This window comes from Diprion similis, chromosome 4 (assembly GCF_021155765.1).
Source record: "Diprion similis isolate iyDipSimi1 chromosome 4, iyDipSimi1.1, whole genome shotgun sequence".
Lineage (NCBI taxonomy): Eukaryota > Metazoa > Arthropoda > Insecta > Hymenoptera > Diprionidae > Diprion > Diprion similis.
Window position 1 is genome coordinate 18300525 of NC_060108.1, and position 19283 is coordinate 18319807.

The 19283-nt window shown below is 40.4% G+C and overlaps 3 protein-coding genes across 6 annotated transcripts; 1 reads left to right on the forward strand and 2 right to left on the reverse strand.

Annotated features, from left to right (window-relative positions):
* LOC124405082 (MICOS complex subunit MIC27) lies at window positions 1–2531 on the reverse strand. The gene is made up of 6 exons (XM_046879679.1): window positions 2376–2531; window positions 2084–2256; window positions 1663–1808; window positions 678–911; window positions 218–390; window positions 1–142 (listed from the first exon to the last, which is right to left on the reverse strand). Exons 1-6 carry the CDS (start codon window positions 2388–2390, stop codon window positions 107–109), a joined length of 777 nt encoding a protein of 258 aa, XP_046735635.1. The 5' UTR covers window positions 2391–2531; the 3' UTR covers window positions 1–106.
* Window positions 2532–3373: 842 nt separating this feature from the next.
* LOC124405084 (nuclear cap-binding protein subunit 2) lies at window positions 3374–4879 on the forward strand. 2 transcript variants are annotated; one of them, XM_046879684.1, is made up of 4 exons: window positions 3374–3591; window positions 3682–4002; window positions 4177–4327; window positions 4743–4879. In XM_046879684.1, the coding sequence occupies exons 1-3, from the start codon at window positions 3523–3525 to the stop codon at window positions 4279–4281; spliced, it is 495 nt and encodes a 164-aa protein (XP_046735640.1). In that variant the 5' UTR covers window positions 3374–3522; the 3' UTR covers window positions 4282–4327; window positions 4743–4879. The 2 variants fall into 2 exon arrangements, with proteins under 2 accessions (XP_046735640.1, XP_046735639.1); XM_046879683.1 differs by lacking the exon at window positions 4743–4879 and having other exon boundaries at window positions 4177–4406.
* Window positions 4880–5171: 292 nt separating this feature from the next.
* Window positions 5172–18435, reverse strand: LOC124405083 (ras-like GTP-binding protein RhoL). Of its 3 annotated transcripts, none has more exons than XM_046879681.1 (6): window positions 18372–18435; window positions 9319–9582; window positions 6247–6376; window positions 5769–5883; window positions 5505–5622; window positions 5172–5374 (listed from the first exon to the last, which is right to left on the reverse strand). In XM_046879681.1, the coding sequence occupies exons 2-6, from the start codon at window positions 9341–9343 to the stop codon at window positions 5172–5174; spliced, it is 591 nt and encodes a 196-aa protein (XP_046735637.1). In that variant the 5' UTR covers window positions 9344–9582; window positions 18372–18435. The 3 variants fall into 3 exon arrangements, with proteins under 3 accessions (XP_046735637.1, XP_046735636.1, XP_046735638.1); XM_046879680.1 differs by lacking the exon at window positions 18372–18435 and adding an exon at window positions 14472–14615; XM_046879682.1 differs by lacking the exons at window positions 9319–9582; window positions 18372–18435 and adding an exon at window positions 9114–9214.
* Between the last annotated feature and the right edge of the window lie 848 nt (window positions 18436–19283).

Here is a 19283-nt window from a genome sequence, read left to right on the forward strand (position 1 = left end):
ATTTACATTTTTTTATCAACGATCCGTGGTCAGGGACAGCGTAATGTGTGTCTATCTTTCTCACACACACACGTTCGAATCACATTCAGTAAACGTGTTTCTCGCTTTAACTTTGCTTTGGCTTGTCCTCGGTCAATTTTGCCTGCAAAAACCGATACAATTGCGTTTGTATTCATGTTATTGGTAGATTTGTAGGAACATCGATGCTTCGACTTACATCTTTAGATTCCGACAAGTATTCTGACGCCTTGCTGGCCAGGTTGCCGATCGTTTCTCCTGCCGTGGCTCCCGTCTCTATTACTTGATCGAAGAGCCCGCTAAACGACGTCGGTATATTCAGCTTAGGAAGTTCTGGAAAATGGATCTCCAACTGCTCGTCTCCCGGTTTAACTGAAAATTTTCTTGTTTTTTTTCTGTGTTTTTTCACATTTCCAATACAGCTCATGCATGACTCCAGGGATTTGGAATTTTGGGATAGGATAGGGACATGGTGGTGTCATTCTGTCGCTAATGCTGCCCTTTACTTTTGCAAGTTTTTCTGTGCACTAATATCGTTGCAACTTTGTGGCCCCTCATCCTGCGGATCTTCCGTATCTAGTTTATTGAGTAAGTAAAGGGGATAGGAATTGTCAAAGATGTTCGGAAAACTCTTACACTGTATGCCAGTATATACTTACTTCCGTAAGCAAAGTTGTAACCTATGTTCACGTAATGTTTGGCAAGATCGACACCTTCTGCGGCTTGTTTTGGGTAACAGAAGGAGGCCACGAGAAGACCACCGGTGGTTGTGTACAACGTTTTCTTGAATGCTCCGCCTCGGAGGCTCAGTATTAGACCAGAAAGAGCTCCGATCCCGATTGCTCCCAGTCGTGGCAAAACGTTACTTTCCTCCTTCAGGTACTCGTAGAGGGCTGTAGAAAAAATGAAACATTATGAAGATGAGAGTGTTGTTACACGATTGTGTCCGTTCATGTGTAATCGTTTTTTAAACTTGGTAGTAAAAATCAACAGAGAATACGATAGTTCGCTGAAAAATTAAGTATTAATTTTGTACAGCATTTTGAAATATTTTATAACCAAGACAGTCCGAGGTTTTTATTTTTGAAACCGAAATTACATTCGATTCTAGACTGTCTTGCGAGTAAATCATTCGAGAATAGATATTACAAACTAAATCGTATTTAAAAATATTTCCATGATCGTGTATTGCAAAGTGAAATTCTGAACCAGAATTACCTTAATTTTGAACGAACATCTTATAGCTACATAAATTCGTTTACTGAATGTAAATTTTGAAATATTTGAGATGATAGGGGAAAAAATCATCATAAGAATTAGATCGAAGGAAAAATTATTTGATCCAATTCATCACGAGTCGCACCTGGTATGCTCCTTGCATCTTTGAGCAACATTTTTTTATATTGTACATGTCGAACTTTGTCTGGATCCATTATAAAAGTCCTTATTAACCAGACGCAACGGGTATCATATGGAAAATTTTTTCTTCGTCATTTATTTTCTTACAAATTGGAGTAGCTGGAATATGAACAAATAACGTTTGATTGCGAGTCTAGCAGATGCTAAGGAAATATTGCAGTTATATCCGGCTCCAAATTTGAATTTCAGCTGATTACAGTGATACAAATAAGCACATCGACTTACATTCACTGTGGGCCACTCCCGTATCTATTTTATCTGTAATAGATTCGGTAATATGTTGATACTGCGTGAAAACACCAGACAAGGACTTCCTAATCGTGCCAAAACCCTGTTCCAAGTACGACGGCTCACAATTGACAGGTGTAGGGCTGAAACAATAAATGTCTGGTTTAGAACATCATAACTCTCGAAAACATAAGCAACTTAGGAAAAATTTTGTCAAATACTGCCGATACTTGTGCTAAAATTATTCACAAAATGTATGGTAGAACCATCGTTTTCAAGTGTGGGATAAATGGGTACGCGATCGAAAGGATGCCTTACTGGGTTCGTTAGCTCTCAGGGACGATGAGCCAGATATCCAAGCATCGATTGTAGGCTTGACTGAAAACAATTCTGAGCGTTGATCAATTACTTGCTTTACCATTGGTCCACTTTTGAAGGTGAGCCAAGCGTATATATCGGCAACTCGGAGGGGCGAATCAGCTTCTTTTCGTCTAGTTCGCAAGGCGTTGGACAATTTGACGGAGGAGGGGCCGGCTTGACAAGCGGTGTCGCTGCACACAGCCCGCAAGGCATCAGGAATTTCTTGAAAAACTTTAGTAATAAAAATTGTTAAAAATATGAATTGGAAATAGAATTCGAAATCAGAGTACTGAAAATTAAAACAAAAGTTTGAAATTTAATGCCTTTCTAATCCGTGACGCGATATTTACCTTGATTCCGTGCATGTTGGTCGATGGATTATTTTCCCTTCTACTTATACCGAACGGTCGGATAACCTATCAAGAGTGTCACTGGTCAGTCAGCTGTACCAGCAGACATTCACGTGACGTAATCGGCGAAGAGTTTTTGATCGGAACGAGCGGAACGGGCGGAACGCGGACCTGATTATTCAAATTTAATGTCCGCGCGATGTTGGAAAAATTTTCTTTAACACGCTGCAATTCGTATATGCACAATTCCAACGGTTGTGAGATGCAAATACGCAAGATAACGAGAATTTAAAACGGGTGTTTTTCGGTGCTGTTAAGTCTATGTGTGTATAACTAACGGTAAAAACATTTTCCCTCTTCGCAATGTCAATCACGCATGCAAGTGAAGATGAAAAAAAACAATTGAGCTTGTTTTTAGCAACTCTCAACTTGTTCGTTATTCCTTTGCTTTTACATGGTGTTCTCCTTGTCCATGTGTTTTTCCGTCAATTATTAGCCACATGTTGTACGCTTATACCATTGCATACCCGTTATACATCGTCCTGCATCTTGAAGAATTATCTCATCTTTTCCTCAATATCGACATAGTTTTTCAATCGAGGATAACGGTGAACTCATGGACGGTCCTTATTCACAGATATCGCTGAAATAGGTCATAATAACGACGTGATAAAGATACGTACTTTAACGCCGGTTCGGCCAAATTCGACCAAAGTTCCTGGTTGGTAGTCGTCGCAACGATCGACCGGCTCTCGACACGTTATGTCTTTACCAAAAATATTGCCAACCGTTGTTTCCAAAATACTATGCACGACGTCCCTCATCCTCCGTTCTATTGGCCCTTAATTTTTCGCTCACGTTTTACATATCAAACTAATAATTTACCATTTGGATTTGTTCCGTGTTCAGGTTGAATTTCGGGTTGTGTGGTTCAAATATGGCGGGTTCTTCCCGGTCTCTTTCCAGCTTTCCACTCAGCTCGCGGTCCGCGGTCCGCGTTCCTATCGCACAGAACTTGGAACGCAGCGTAAACGCCGTAAATGCACGTATGTCGGAGTTTGACGGCGCATTTGACTTTACTGGTCGAATAAACACATTTGGATACTACAAGAGTTGATTATAAAATTCACGCTACGAATAGAAAGCGATGGCACTCTCGACCAGTCCAATTTCACCATCGGTTGATCTCAGCTCCTATCGTGATCAGCACTTCAAGGTTCGTACTTGATCACTCTACGCTAACATAACCTGTTCAATGACGTTATTCGTCGTTACTCCTCAAAAAACATTGTTACTCCTCATTTAGGGATCCCGAGTTGAACAGGACCGACTATTGAGGAACTCGACGACTCTGTACATTGGTAATCTCTCGTTTTACACAACAGAGGAGCAGATATATGAACTCTTTTCAAAGTGCGGAGACATTAGACGAATTATTATGGGACTGGATAAGTACAAAAAAACTCCATGTGGATTTTGCTTCGTCGAGTACTATTTGAGACCCGATGCGGAAAATTGTATGCGATATGTTAATGGGACCCGCTTAGACGACAGAATTATACGTACGGATTGGGATGCCGGGTTCATCGAAGGCAGACAGTATGGACGAGGAAAGACAGGCGGTCAGGTAGGATACCTTATTCCATATTCGGATATAGAGGAACTTGAATCCAGGGCATTAACTCATTCTGGTGGTCAAGAAGCTTATCGAATTGCTTGAATCGATTTTAAGATTCAAGTTGAAACCCTAAAACATCATGAGAGTCACAATAATGATTGATATTTTTCAACAAATTACCAGGTCAGGGACGAATACAGATCCGACTTTGACGGTGGCAGAGGTGGTTATGGAAAAATAATCCAACAAAAAGTAACACCCGTTGTGGATGGGGCATTTGGCCGATGAACTACACACCTATGGATGACAATCTCATTTGATCCTGATCGGTGGTGTGCGTATTGTTTAATTCTATTCACTGACAAGTATAGGCATATTGTGATGAATATACAAAGTTTTGAGGTGACAAAGAACTTTCGTGTGCGAAAGAGTTATTCTATCTGACTCTCCTTATTTCATTGATTTATATTTGTGTAAGTCATTAAATGGTTGATATTTTCCGACAGATGGAAGAAAGGTTTTCACACCCACAATATACACGTAAAAAATTTTATTCGTATAGATATATTGTATTCAATATGTATAATGTACACGCGCGGTACAACTTTGGTTGATAGTTGAAGATTTTTTTTTTATTAATCATTGTATTTGTACAGAAAAGAACACGTAAATTCGCACATGATACATTATAATTATATACATATATCGTATTGTTCCGGGTATAAGCCGAGGTTTCTTATTATCGACAGCAGCCGCCAAAATCGTCGTCGTCTCATACGCGGACCAGTCTTCTGTGCGGGAAACTAAGAAAAACACCCTTGAATACTGTCTCGGAATTTGAGGTCGTCTTATACGCGGGGTGGCTTATACGTAGAAGAATATGGTATATATGTGTATACACGACAGAACTCGAGAGGGATTCTTTGGCTATAATTCGTTCTTTTCGCGTCTTCTAGTATCAGAAATGAAGCTTCGGCGATTTAACTTGTCCATTCATAATATTGACGTTATTAATGGTAGGCACCAGTTAAAATAATAATAATAATAATAATAGTAATGCTAAAATTAATAACAATAATCTTAACGTTTCTTTTTGACGGGTAGACCCCATAACATCAACGATTTTCCAATTGCCGCGTGAATATATGTGATGTATAGGATTGTGCTTGTATCCCGTTTCAAAGAATGCCGCACAGCCTTCGTGGTGACGGTTTTTTCAGCACGGATCTAATACCCTCTACAAATACCTCTTCCAGTCCCTCTGACTTTATTGCCGAACATTCGACATATTTGTAGGCCTTGATTCTTTTCTTCATCTTCTTGCAATCTGCCGGTGTTATTACATCCGTGTCCTCCTTATTCCTCAGGTCACCCTTGGTGCCTATATCCAAGACAGATGATAAATAGTTTTAAGTGAAATCTAAAATCTGGTCAGTTGTTGGCAAACACACATCACTCGTAGCAACATAATGTAGAATACTTAATATTTGCAATATTTATTACACACTCACCGACAAGGACAATTGGCACGTTTGGACAGTGGTGCTTGATCTCCGGATACCATTTGCTGGCAACATTTTCGTACGAACTGCGCGCACTTATTGAAAAGCAGAGGAGAAAACAGTCTGTCTGAAATGCATAGCAATCTGTTGATCATACATAGCTACAGATATATCATCGTTGTTTGGTTCGCAAAAAATATAATAGCGATTTTTGCAGTGCGTAGAATTTGAGAGAATTTTTAACTACGTATGAAATTGAAATTGTAAACCTACGTTCGGGTACGACAAAGGTCTAAGCCTTTCGTAATCCTCTTGACCGGCTGTGTCCCAAAGCACCATATTGAACTCCTGTCCATCTACACATATGTTGTCTGCATAGTTGTCAAACCTGGACAAAAGAAACTTATGCATTATACATGGAAGACTGTTGAATGTAACCGAGAGCAGCGCCGATGTCTTTTCTTTTTATTCTAAAAACGTGATCATAGCATTGCAGCAAGGAATTGCAGATGTTCCGTGCAAATATTACACGTATGAGATCCACATGAACAGTATTTATTAAATTAGATATTTTTCTCAACTTTCCTTGCAATAAATTTGAATCAGTAAGAAATACAAAACTTTCAATATTCAATCATGCGTTACAATTCATCAAAGAGTGTCTTTTAGTCTGTGAAAAATTGTATGAAGTTTGATACGAAGACTGATTTGAATTAGCAGTTCGATTTATTTGACTTTTTTGGATGCTTACACTGTGGGAACGTATTCGGTGGGGAACTTCTTGGACGTGTAAGTGATGAGCATGCAGGTCTTACCGACCATGCCGTCACCAACCGCGGTGACCTTTATCGGTCGTATCCGAGACACCATACTCGCGTCCTCTGAAACAACTAATAAATAATTTCTCATGTTAATTATAATTGTAATCATTCGTTTAACGATACGGAATAGAGACGTAATAACACATCGATCTCAAACCTTTATTCTCGCACTTGACAAACTCTCTAACGAACTAGTCGAAGATCGGTTACCGAGTAAAATCAAAAACTAAAAGCCCCGACTACAACCGTGTTACACGTTCATTCTAAATATCGATGGTTTTTCGAACGATTTACAATTTAAAGAAGAAAAACGTATGCCTGACGAACTACAAGTCGGAACAGTTCTAGCTCTTCTTTCGTACAGCTCGCGATTCACGCTCGGCGCGCCTTCGCAAAACCAATTCATTAGACTCGCTCGTGTCACTCAATCTACGCATCCTGTCCTCGCACGCGCTCCGGTAGCCATCATAGTCTCATAGTCTCTCTTATCTCCGGCCCGTTTATTGTAGTTAATTCCTACATATTACCCTCCCTCGCAACGCGCCCGCCTCGGAGCAAAGCACTTCTTCTCGCCTGTGTGGAATAGCAAATATTACACCTACGAAGCGGTTGCGTTCAAGTATCTCCCGCGGTGCATACGATGCATATTGGCAGGCGGACGATCGTGATAAGCGGACAAACGCGATGGTGTGTATACTGTAAGTTGGTATTTGTCTTTCAGAGAAGAAATAAGTTAACGCACGATTATACCGCCGCGCGCGTTTCTTCCCCTGCAGTGCAGTTGCGTCTTTCTCTTTCCCCTGCTGAAAATGATTTCTACGATTTTCTACGAATTTTTAGGGTAATTGGAATATTTCGTACAATTGTGTAATAAAAAAAAATTGTAAATATATGCATCAGTTTCTCATAATGACTTGTAGATTATCATGAAAATCACAGTAAAAAATCTACAAGCCACTACAATTTTTAAAGAAAATGAACAATTCATCACTAAAAACTATTTGTAGGTATATTTACAATTTTATTTTACGAAATCATACGAAATGGCCTAATTTCTGTAAAAATTCGTAGTAGTAGAAATTTTCACCAGGGTTCCTCTCGCCCTTTTTACTCTTCAAATTGTGTCTAATATGTATAACGTGAATTGTAAGAGAGCCCGCATTAACTCGGGACGATTTAATTACGACGCTTACTTCATGCGTTTGTTCTAAAACTGCAGGGCCGTCCTGAGCCTCCCAAAGGCATCTTTCCAGCTACCAACAAACAGCTGTGGGTTGATAGATATAATATGATAATGAACACGCACATGTGAGTAATGCCACTGTGTGTATAACGCCGTGCTCGTCCTACATCCGGCGGGCAAGGCTCATATACTTATATGCAGTATCAATGGGCGTATGCGGCGCCTCGCGTTGCATGACAATCAACTCTCGACCTTTTCCTTTTTCTTTTTCACCGTCCTACGATTCCTCCTCTCGGGGCGAGAGAAATTTCGTATTATCTTACACGCTGTATGATTATTCTGCAGTGCCTACGACTCACTCGCTCGACAGGACACGTCTATTCGTGAATCGTTATTTTCTTAGATACATTGAATTCGTAATAATTAATTGATGCCCTGATAATTCAATCTTATGCACGTCTTGACGTGAATTTTGAAAATTATCATTCTTCGATGATTCGTGTTTGAAGTACAGAAATTGAGGTCGGAGACATCTTCGGTATATATAAGGCGTTGATATTTTTATACTTTCTAACGTAGAATATTGAACTGTGAAAAATAAGACTTTCTATCTTTGTGTATTATAAACGTGGATATCGTCAAAGTTTCGTTTGAATATGTGAACAAAAATATTTGTATTTATATTTTGTAAACGTGTGTGACGTATCGGAATATACGATTTTTAAAACGCGTAGATTTACAACAGTAGTCCTTTGAAGTTTTCGTGCAAGTCGTATGCTCATTGCTAGACGGGAAGTCGAGACTAACGCGCGATGGATCGTTCATATATCAATATTCATTCACGAGAAGAATTTCAATGTGCTTTAAATCTGCCTCATCCATACTATACCTCTATTTGTACACGCGTAATTCGTTTTACGAACGTATTACACACGCGTTTTTAATTCTCAATTTATACAATACTGCAGTATAACTTGAGAATGTATCAGGCATACAGTCTTGTTCAAAAAGTGTAGAAACTAAAAAATGATACAACAGATGTTTAAAAAACGTATAAAGATTGAGTTTCATCTCATCTTCAAAGCAGTGGAACTCTTGTACAAAACATATAAATGTAATACAAAAATACTAGCGAGTTTGGCCTAAAAATGTCCAGTTTTTCACTTTCAGCGTTCATAATTAATCACTTCTTACGATAATTCGAAAAGAGAAAAGAAAAAACAACGTATCGGTAATCGTTACAGGCTGCAAAAAGTAATTTCAAACTTACGAGTCCTATAGATATAATAAAAAATATGTTACACCTCTGCAGAATATTTGTATATAAATGTATTCATTAGCGAATATTGACATTCGCATTGACAATTCGTCGAACAATGGTTGGCTTTGGCATGCATAAAAAGAAAACAAAATACGGAATAATTTCAATACCGTTCCAATCAAATTCATCCATCTTAATCCTTGCTGCATAAATTTTTTTACCATCGATAATAATTTTTCTACCGGACTGTACGCCCGATACATCGGTAACCGGAGTTTATTTTCACCAAGTATTTCTGTCTATAGACATCCCGTCTGGATTATAGAAACGTTCTCAAAAGAATTTATGCGTAAATGAATGGTCCCAACACTCTTTGACGTTGTACGTACACACTGCTCTAGGATAGGTCAGGTCGGTGACTTTGGTGCGATGCAGGTAGTCACTTGGTTCCATGTTGGTTCCATGGGTAGGTGATATGATAATAAGCGTGGCGCGGCGGTTCGATAAAGAGGTGCAGCGTTCCTTTTTTCATTTTTTCACAGAAATTACCATACGTACCTTCTGACGCTTTTCCAACGCACATCGGGCAGCCGCCGCAGCTATTTCACCCTTGTCCGATGCTTCACGTATATTATATGTTGAGCAGCTTCTTCTTAGGCTTCGTCCCGCGTCCGGCGTTCCTTATCGCGCCGAATGTCTTTCACTCTGTTCTTTTTTCACTCCCAACGTTTTGTTTAATACTCCCTTCCACGCGAGCTTTTTTCCTCTCTATCTCTATCGCTTCCTCAGCATTGGACCCACGGCTACATCATCGTTCAGCACCTAAAACACAGCTTAGATTCAAACTCTGTTACAACGTTGACGTATTTTAAATCGACCGACAACCGAGCCGCTTGTTGGAATACACAGTGGATACCATTATGCTCAATTAACCGTCAAAGGGATCGGCCGAGTCGCTTCGGTGCGCGGAGGTCGAAACGTGGACTATTATACTAATTGCTTCAGTAATAATTGGTCACATGATCGGGGGACGCCTTATCGCGCTTCTAACGCTGTAAGCTGTTATCGATTCGTATGAATTTCAAGTAGCAACTAATCGGATGATGATCAAAGAATATCGGGAATTAACCATTTATTTTTTATTCTCACACGATTCTACACCGTGATATCATCGTTGAACACGGTGCAGGTTACAGAACAGAGACATCTATTTTGTCTCACATCATATAAGACGATTTACTTGATGCATATAAACTGAACAAAGTTGAATGATCAATATTTATTATTATAATCAAGAAGAATATAGTTAAACATGCTAGATTCTCTGATAACACGTTAGCTTATATACAAACTCACATTCGTTTCGTACCCAGAACTACTTACAACTACATTTCTCGTTCGTAGTAGAGAAAAAAAAAAGAGTCAAAAACTGTACAGTAACCACTTATCCTACAGAAATTTCTCTCGGTGTGAAATTCACGACTTCTTACGCATGACTAACGTCTTTATCAAGGCGGATCGAGGGCGAGGGTCTCTGAAGAGAATGACTACGGTTCATAGAGCAAAGGACGCGCGTAATTACCAGAGATCTGATGACGAGGCGGAAGGGAATGAGAATAATTTTCCCAGAATTTTGTGGTGCAATTTGAGGCAAACGATGTAAGCTATGTAAGCAGCTCGTATTGTTTCAATGTCGGCGTTCATAACCGCGACTCTCCCTCCTCCATCTCCTCATCCTCATTTCCTTCATTTAATCACGCACTCGGTGACGTCCTAACTCATTCCGGATCCGCGATCATCGCGGAACGCAATATGCGATATATTGCTGCTGGATGTCGAAAGGCCAGACCGAGTACCTTCCGCCTTCCCAAGAATCTCACCTACAAATACATGCACGTATAAACACTCGAGTCGACTATACGACGTACGAGTATGTTCAACAAACTTGCTCTAGTTTTGTTCCCTATGAGTTATATATACCCCCCCCCCCCCCCTCCATATCTCTCATACGTCTTTCTGTTGGTGAGTTTTACTCCTGCATGTATAGTCACAGCTTTCCGTGATGTGACAGGAAAAACCACTTCCTTTAACCGATCGACGCCGCCCTTCCGTCGCTCACTGAACAGTGTTAGTACGCTTTACACTACTGCCGGTGGAATGTAATTTAATTAAAATTTTTTTCATTTTTATTTTAGACGTCGTGTAATCGGCTGCGAGAATCGAAACAGGATAAGCTTGGTTACTTTAGGGGTTTTTATACGATGTCGATTTGTTTTTTCTACAGCAAGTAATGTTTGTTTGTATTGATCGGTCATTTGTTAGGTAAATATGTTGGGTGAATTTTGTAGCTGACTTTCAATCGGTAAAGATACAAATTAGAAGCCAAAAATAACTTGATCATAATTCTGCCAGGCTAAACGATATTTTTAGAGCCTATAAATCTACCTTTCTTGTAACACCGAAATGCCGTTCTACGAAGACTTCGCCACATCCAGATATACGAAAGCGTAACGCAACCGGGATTTCTAATAATTGATAATAAACGCTGGCGTTTTCTGCGATTAAACTGTATGGAAATATCGCGTAGACTAGAATTTTTCGATCGGAGTTATTGCAGTTTTTAACAAACCGGATTGGGGAAATTTCACGATTACGGAGTCTTTCGTTATCTTTACCTATATAATGCAAATTTTTGACAATTTGTTGGCAAACGGTTAATCGCGAGAATGCGAAGGCTTCGCGTATTGTCTGAAGTAAACTGCGACAGAAGCCAGTATAAAAGACTTGCAGGTTTTTTTACCCCGACGATAATAGTAGCCGATACATGATTCATATATACGTTGGAGGAATGTTTAAACATATCTGGTTAGATTAGATACACAAACCACTGCACGAATTCATTATACACATCGTTGTATGCTCCGTATGCATGTGAGCATTACGTTATTCCGAGTGGAAGACGATGGAAATATTTCTGAATTATTGCATTGATACATCCGAATTCCTTTCACGAGGAATATAGCTAAAGGATTGACGAATGAAGATTATAGGTACGTACCCTCGTCGACGTGGAATAAATGGTTTTAATCTTCGAACTTCGCAATCTTGCAGGCTTTTGGTTTAATATACGTTAATTGCTCCGTCGCGTGCCGCTCTAACAAATAACAAACCACGCTGTGCTTTTCGGTATTACCTAAATGTCACGCGAAAATTGTAACTGTCCTCATTTTTTCATTCTATGTACAGGCACGCACGAAGCATGAATGTCGAACTCTGTTTTTAAGGCTTTGCCCGGCCTTGGCTTATATATTACGGATAAAATATTTACGCCCGAAATAACCAACTGCATTGCGGTTCAAAATGAATTTCGGAGAGTCTGACCATCGACTCGATTACGTCGATGTAAATTGTTTCACGATCAGTACAAGCGGTTTCAACTTGTGTTTGAATCTGCATTTTCACCGCTCGCTAAAGCTGCGCCACACTGGTTCCCTTGGAAATCTAGGCAATCGGAGGATATGCGGTAGGTGGGTAACGAAAACGTGTGTTGTATCGTTATATGCCGTAGGTGCACGTGCATGTATCTGATATATGTATGTACGTGTATACTCGACTCGTTATCGACGATTAGGAATCCCATTTGGTTGCCAACAGCCGATCGTTAATTCCGTGCCATCGACTTCGATCGAGTTACACACGCATTGGCATATTCATTGCACACACATCGTACACCTACTATATTTACGTCGGGGTCTTTACCACGTGCAGCTATCATGTTTCGTCTATCTCCTCTACGTGTATAAAAATTTTCCCAATGATTGTGATAGACGATCATTCTCTTTGCATACGTATATAAACAGGTAAGTATATCTATACTTACAGCAAAGTAAGAAGATATTAATTTACGAAAAATGGGAGTTTATATGTATCAAGTCTGGAATTTGTTCCGTAATTTGCAGCAGTAGTTCATTAAAAACCATTATAAATGTGGATAATACAAAATCCTTCCATAAAAAGGTCTTTGAAACTCAATCTCATGACAGAATTCGACTTTTGTGGAATAGATTTTTTTACGCCGTGCTAGTATTGTTAGTAGTAATGGTCAGTTGAAGTACAAATTAGTGGTAAATTATCACTTCAGTTTGATACGGGGTGTAAGAGGCACCACTAAACAAACACCTAGCTAGCTGATATCCGTTTGTTGGCTGCTTTACGCTATCTAATACAAATTTAACCTGAAAAGCCGACGATACATATAAATTGTTTGGAAAAGCTACGAGACTATCACGTATAATTATCATATATTTCCAATTAGTCGCTGCCATCCCGATAGCACCACTGTCTTATATAATCGGCGAGTATTTTACACCGGAATGATGTGTAGGTACTTCGGTATTCACACCTTATACCTCCCCCTCTGGTAACATCCGAACAGCCACCGTGAACAAGACGGAGAGAGATCATCGAGAGGCTCCCGTAACGTTTAAAAATAGAACAGCTGTTACGCGATGTCTGTTTTTGTTTACTGAACCTTGTTGTCAATTATTAGTTTTGATGAATCTTCTATGTACATATACTTAACTTCTTGTGATCACTATGTCTGCAGCTCTAAACGCGCTTCACTCACGTATAGGTATATGTAGGTATGATAGTGTGGTGGTAGATCTACAATGACGCGCAGCTTGAAGCAATGCAGCAGCTTATACCAAATTATACGTATCGAGGAACTTTGGAAATAAATATCTTTGTATAACTCGAAATTCTGTGACTCTACCAAATAAATTTTCCTTTTCATATTTCGCGATAGATAGCATATAGAAATTATAACGTCAATTGAAATTTATGTACTTGAGCAACTGGGCGTTTACTGGTCTCGTACTTTTGCACGAGGCAAACCTAATATAGAGCTTCCACATTCCGCAGCTGACGGAGAATTGTGTAGCAATTGGTATTTCCTTGTTTTCTCAATCGTAAAGTTGAGCGATAAGCAAACCATATGAAAACTGCGGAGCCATGCTTGCAAACGAAGAATTGTAAAAGGCACAGAAGCCAAGGCGTGATTCTTTCCTCTCGACGCATGAAAATGGAAAAGAAAATAAAGAATGAAAGAAAAAAAAAAAAAATAGAATCCGTTCCTCGTTTACATTCCGAACGGTACAGCAGTTAGGTTTACTCTATCGAAATTTATTTTCATAAATTTATCGTTGAACAAAAGAACAAACTATATCTAAGCTCTCGTGTCTCACAATTGTCGTTGATGATACAAGGAGATTCAGTTTGTGGTATGAAACTCGCGGTGAGATAAGATTAGCTCGAGTTGATATCGCGGAGCGAATTCTAATCTAGATCCCGGGGTGCCGAGTCCCAATTTTTTTAATGTCATCGCCGAGTATCGGCTAATGAGCAAAAATCATGATTCGCCTTAGAATGCGCTTACGGGTACTTCTGTTGCCTGCAATTTTACTTGTCTCTAAATACATGTCGTCAAATTTCCCGCAATTAGATTTCACTGGATTTCACTGAACCTGCAACGGCACCTCGGACTCCAGGTGCCACGCCACTCTGTAATGCACTCTGTAAGGCGCACTTCGCACATTTAATTGATTCTAAGGCAGGACCATTGAGGAACCGTTCAATCGAATTACGGATGCTGTCCGCAGGATCGGAAAGTCAAGGATTACGACACGGTGAAGGACCCTGTGTCAACTCACCATCAATCCTTCACGCATTGGCGACACGTATTTCCCCTCGCATTCAAGTCACAAGCACAACTGGGCTGCGGTCCAGTTCTTCCTCGCGAAATTTTCACGGCAACGTGGATTGGAACCAGCACTGATAGATAAGGCGGGTTGTTTTTTTTTTTTAATTGATCAGGATCAAAGAGGGGCGAGGATCGCGGACACGCGCTGCCACGACTTGGAACCAACTGGCGACGAGCTATCTCACTGACTGACTGACTGACTGACTGACTGACTGACTGACTGACTGACTGACTCGCCGACAATTGACAAGGAACGTGCTGCCTCCGACAACCCTGCCCCTCCACATCAACGACGCGATAGAAAACCGCAGGTTCACCAACATGTTCCAGGTATCCTTTCTGACACGGATATATATACAGGAGAATATATACGGATATTGTGAAAACCTTTATCCAGCTGGGGTCGATCAGATATGACCCACTTGCCGCAGAGAGTATGGAATTTGCAAACCAGGTATAACGTTTTCGCGGCGAGCTGATACTCCGACATGGATAAGTCAATCTCAAGTCAAAAGTAACAGAGAGAGAGATTTTGGAGATATTAAAGATCGACTTTAGTCGATGAATTGTTACGCCGTTGGAATACCGCAAAGGCGACGTTTACGTAATCGGCTTTTCAAGCGCACTTATAAAACTGGTTTAAGTATCGAAATAGCAGTAGAATTCAAAGATAGAAATACGCTTGGTTCATAAATTTCACAAACGTGAATTTCAACCGAAAGAATCGTATCTTAGAAGAATCATTGATAATATAGTACCTAATGGTAAAAGGTACGAATAATGGTGATAAATAAATATGGATAGATGTTTTCGATAGTTCTCCAAAGGTTCTGACGAGATTTTTCGTGTCACACTTCAACCCTTTCAGATGACGATGGCTCGTTGAGATTTAAGACGGGATTTTATCTTTTTATTCGCAACAATCATGATCGAAGAACGAAAGAACGTCGAATTACTTCTTATTATATATCGAATTGTAAGAACGCTGGGTATGTCTACTGCACTGTGTTATCGCGATATAAAAATGACACGGGTAATCTGTCGCGTATAATTGGAATTCCAATGAAGTTAAGGAACCCATAGTATAATGCTCGCGCGGAAGAGATTCTCGCGCAGAAACGTACATAAGATTTCCGTCGCACAATGCCCTGTGCCGTCTCTTATCGAGGCTCCCGGTCACGTTGACGCATTAAAAATTCTCTCAGCAAAGACAGCTCTTGAGGGTGTCGATTGTTCGACGAGTATGGCGCAACGCATAATTACAAATTATTATACATGTGCATTATACGTGGTGGAGGCATGTGTGTGGACAGACGTATGTACAACACGTGAAGATGCAGGATATCGTATCGCTCTAATACCGTGAATCGGAATTCGCTCGTAATATTAATGCAAATGAGCGATAAATAAACATGAGTTTTCCTCCAATCCTTGCTTCCTGTCAACGAGGAAATCGGTTCAGTGCATCGCTCCCGTCGGGCACAATTGACATTGCCTATCTTCAATCCAAATCAGTTTCAAATTAATCCAAGTTCGAATTATACGACTCTGCGCGGTTCGAAATCGGCTGCAAATTTCAAGGTCAATGAGCGACACGGAAGCTTGGAAAATTCGAAATGACGTTCGACCCTTCGTCGGCAACTTTTTCGGCGTCGGTAAAAACGGTCACGTATCAACGGTCGGTAAATGGTAACGCTCGGCGGTTGTAGTTCGTAGTTGTTTTAGGTATCAACGGATGTCACTACGCGCTCATGTCAAAGTCAAACAGGATTCCATCGATTCCATCCGAGAGACATTCTCTTGTCGGTTACCGATACATCGAAGAGTTCAATGAATTTGTGCCGATGATTGCTCGCTTGCGTCGGGATCAATAATTAATTGCTCGTTGGCAGGCTGAAATATCGATCCACGTTTTCGAATCCTCCTTATATGCGTACGCAGGGCGTTTTGAATTATAGAGGTCGAGGTTGTGTAGTCACATGAACGTAAAGTGACGGGTGTCGATTGTCGATAAGTATACAGCTGAATGTGTGGAGTAGAATTGGTAGACATAATAAAAGGTAAAAAGTAGTGGCAACGATTTTTTTTATTTCTGTATTACAAGCTTGCTGTGTATACTCTTAGCAAACTCTTTTATATATAAATAAGTTTATAACAATTTTCAGGAGAGCCTATAATAATATACTCGTATATTGAGAAATATACGAGGTTAGGGCTTACAAATAACTATGTTTACAAGAAATATGAACAACTAATTGTCCATTCAGGTTTCGTCTATTAGAAATTATTATTTTTTCTTCACAATTATCAAAATTGTAATTAATTTCATTTGAATTTCGAATCATACATTTAAAACCGTTATCGTGTGGGTAAGACGATGAAACACACTTGAAACCGCAATAGAGTGCATGACTTATTCGATGATTTTGCTTCTCATAATCAATGATTTTCTTTAAACTGGATTGTTTTTTCGATTCTCATCATTGTTGTTCACTATGTTTATTTTCTAATGTTTTTATTCGGATGAAAACGTGTCATTAGCAGTGTTGAGATTGTAAAATAAAACTGGTGAATATACCACCGTTACAGAGACATTTCGCCCCCTCCCCATCCCCCCCCCCCCCCCCCCCCCAAACCCTACATTTAACGAAAGAGATTCCAACCATAACCTGTATTTCCTAATCCTGATGTCCGGAGTCTTATGCAGGTTTATACTTTGGCATATTTTTGGTAAAAGATCGATTAAATTTTGTGTCATGATTTTTTGAACTATAAATCATTAATTTTCTGTGGTAGGTATAATGTCCGAATACGCTCACGTAAAACAAATCCTTCACCAATCTAAGTAAGTATCTTTGAAAGCTTATCCCTCGTTGCACATATCTATATAGATATGTCTAAAATATTCTTCGTTTCTATACTTGTATTTATGTTTGACTCACAACGGGTCCGCGATAAAGATTCCAAGAGGAGTCAATATATACCTTATACGTGATTGCAAATATATAGCATTATAAAATTCGTTCTTCTAATTTTACGAAAAAAGGAAAAAAAAAAATGTTCACCGCACCTTCGACAGCCCAAATTGAATTTTTCTATTCATCAACGATCTGTGACATCGATAGGAATATTCCGACGATTAAAAAAAACAATCCAAAAATGGAGTCAGGTCAAAAGTGGTTCAATCGATTCATTTTTCCGACATTTTTCACGCTTTATCCCGCATGTTCGGCGCAACCTTCCATCAGTACCGCGTGAACAACTCTTACCCACCCGCAGCCCTCGTTCAGCTCGTGTAAGGGATAGGCGTAGCCGTTCGCGTCGCCATTTTGTATCATCGTATTAACGCGGGGCGTGTCCTGGGCGTGGGAGGGATCGACCTGAGCGATACCTGTGCCGTGAAGAGGAGGAGGAGGATGATGAGGAGGAGGAGGAGGAGGAGGAGGAAGAAGAAAGGGCCCCCGACGCAGGAAGACCGAGGGATTCGAGCTGCGGGTGCGCGCATTCCCGTGTTCTCGAGTCGAGAGAGAGTCCGCGACGCGACTCGCGTTCGCCCGCATCGAGACGCAAGCGAACCGAATATATATATCATACATTACACATACATATCCCACAGAGAAACGAGGCCCCTGCGCCCCTTGAAAATACCCGATTCCGCACTGTTCTACGGGTGAGAGGGAGTGAGAGGGGGAGGAGGAGGAGGGGGGCGGAGAAAGAACGATGAAAGTATAATTGGACCCGATCATGTGTCGGACGTGAAAACAGCGCATTTAGGCACCCACAAACGCCGCGCCGTTCTATAGTGAAAACTGTACCGAGAGAGAAAGAGAGGGAGAGAGGTTTTGTTTACCTTAGGCCAGTCGACACTCGTCACTCGCACGGCGTAGACAAGCTCCGCGCCCGCGTTCGCAGGACCGAGTCTTGTCCCGTCGACGGTCGACCTCCTATACGTCTCTACGCATTCATCACTTATATCGCGCTGTGTTTTGTTCTCACACACCGTGAATGTGTGTACTATACTATGTTATTCACACGCGCCGGGAAGGATTATCGAAATAAGGTGAAAAAGGCTGTTGATTCACACTGCTCGGACTGATTTCGAACGGCGTAGACGCGCGTATCTGACCGTAGTGCAGGGTGTGCGGTGTGTCCTGTAAACGTGTGGTGACGGGGAGCTGATTTTTCGTTCATAAATTTAACGGTGTGGTACGTCAGGAAGGACGAAACAATGTGGTAACTAACCTTGTCAATGTGAAATGTGCTATTTGTACGGTGTAACACGATATTAAACTGTGCTTCGGTATTGGATATATAAATATACTATATGCATATGAATATATATATATATATATATACATACGTATATATCTATTCGTAACTGATTTTGAGTACACGCGGGTTGTGCGGATATAATAGAGTTTTATCCCTGCATCCCTCGCGATAAAGATTATACCTTTTACACGGTATACGAAGTAATGTGAAAAGAGGAGAAAGTGTTTAAATGCCACGGATTAATGTGCAGAGCTGTAATTAAGTATAATGTATTATCGTATTGTGCGTCAACAAAGGACGAACCGGGAAGATATTACGTTGCATACGATGATAATAAAGAGTGGTGCAAATCACCTGCAGGAACTGCCGCAGGACCAGGACGAATGCATATAAATTTTGACGCGAGCGTTAGATATATTATCTTCTCCGGTTTAACGATATTAATGGCAATTTTGTATTCGGCGAGTCAAGTTTCTCGCATATACTCATG

Bases quoted from the DNA above. Each gene is read 5' to 3' on its own strand.
- LOC124405084 (XM_046879684.1), top strand. From the start codon at position 3,523: ATGGCACTCTCGACCAGTCCAATTTCACCATCGGTTGATCTCAGCTCC. The intron at 3,592-3,681 runs GTTCGTACTTGA...CTCCTCATTTAG, and splicing joins ATCGTGATCAGCACTTCAAG to GGATCCCGAGTTGAACAGGA. The intron at 4,003-4,176 runs GTAGGATACCTT...ACAAATTACCAG, and splicing joins GAGGAAAGACAGGCGGTCAG to GTCAGGGACGAATACAGATC.
- LOC124405083 (XM_046879681.1), bottom strand. From the start codon at position 9,343: ATGTGCGTTGGAAAAGCGTCAGAAG. The intron at 5,623-5,768 runs GTAGGTTTACAA...TATGCATTTCAG, and splicing joins GACCTTTGTCGTACCCGAAC to ACAGACTGTTTTCTCCTCTG. The intron at 5,375-5,504 runs GTGAGTGTGTAA...TCTTGGATATAG, and splicing joins CGTGCCAATTGTCCTTGTCG to GCACCAAGGGTGACCTGAGG.
- LOC124405082 (XM_046879679.1), bottom strand. The intron at 1,809-2,083 runs GTAAAGCAAGTA...TTATTGTTTCAG, and splicing joins CCTTCAAAAGTGGACCAATG to CCCTACACCTGTCAATTGTG. The intron at 391-677 runs GTAAGTATATAC...GAAAATTTTCAG, and splicing joins TTACAACTTTGCTTACGGAA to TTAAACCGGGAGACGAGCAG.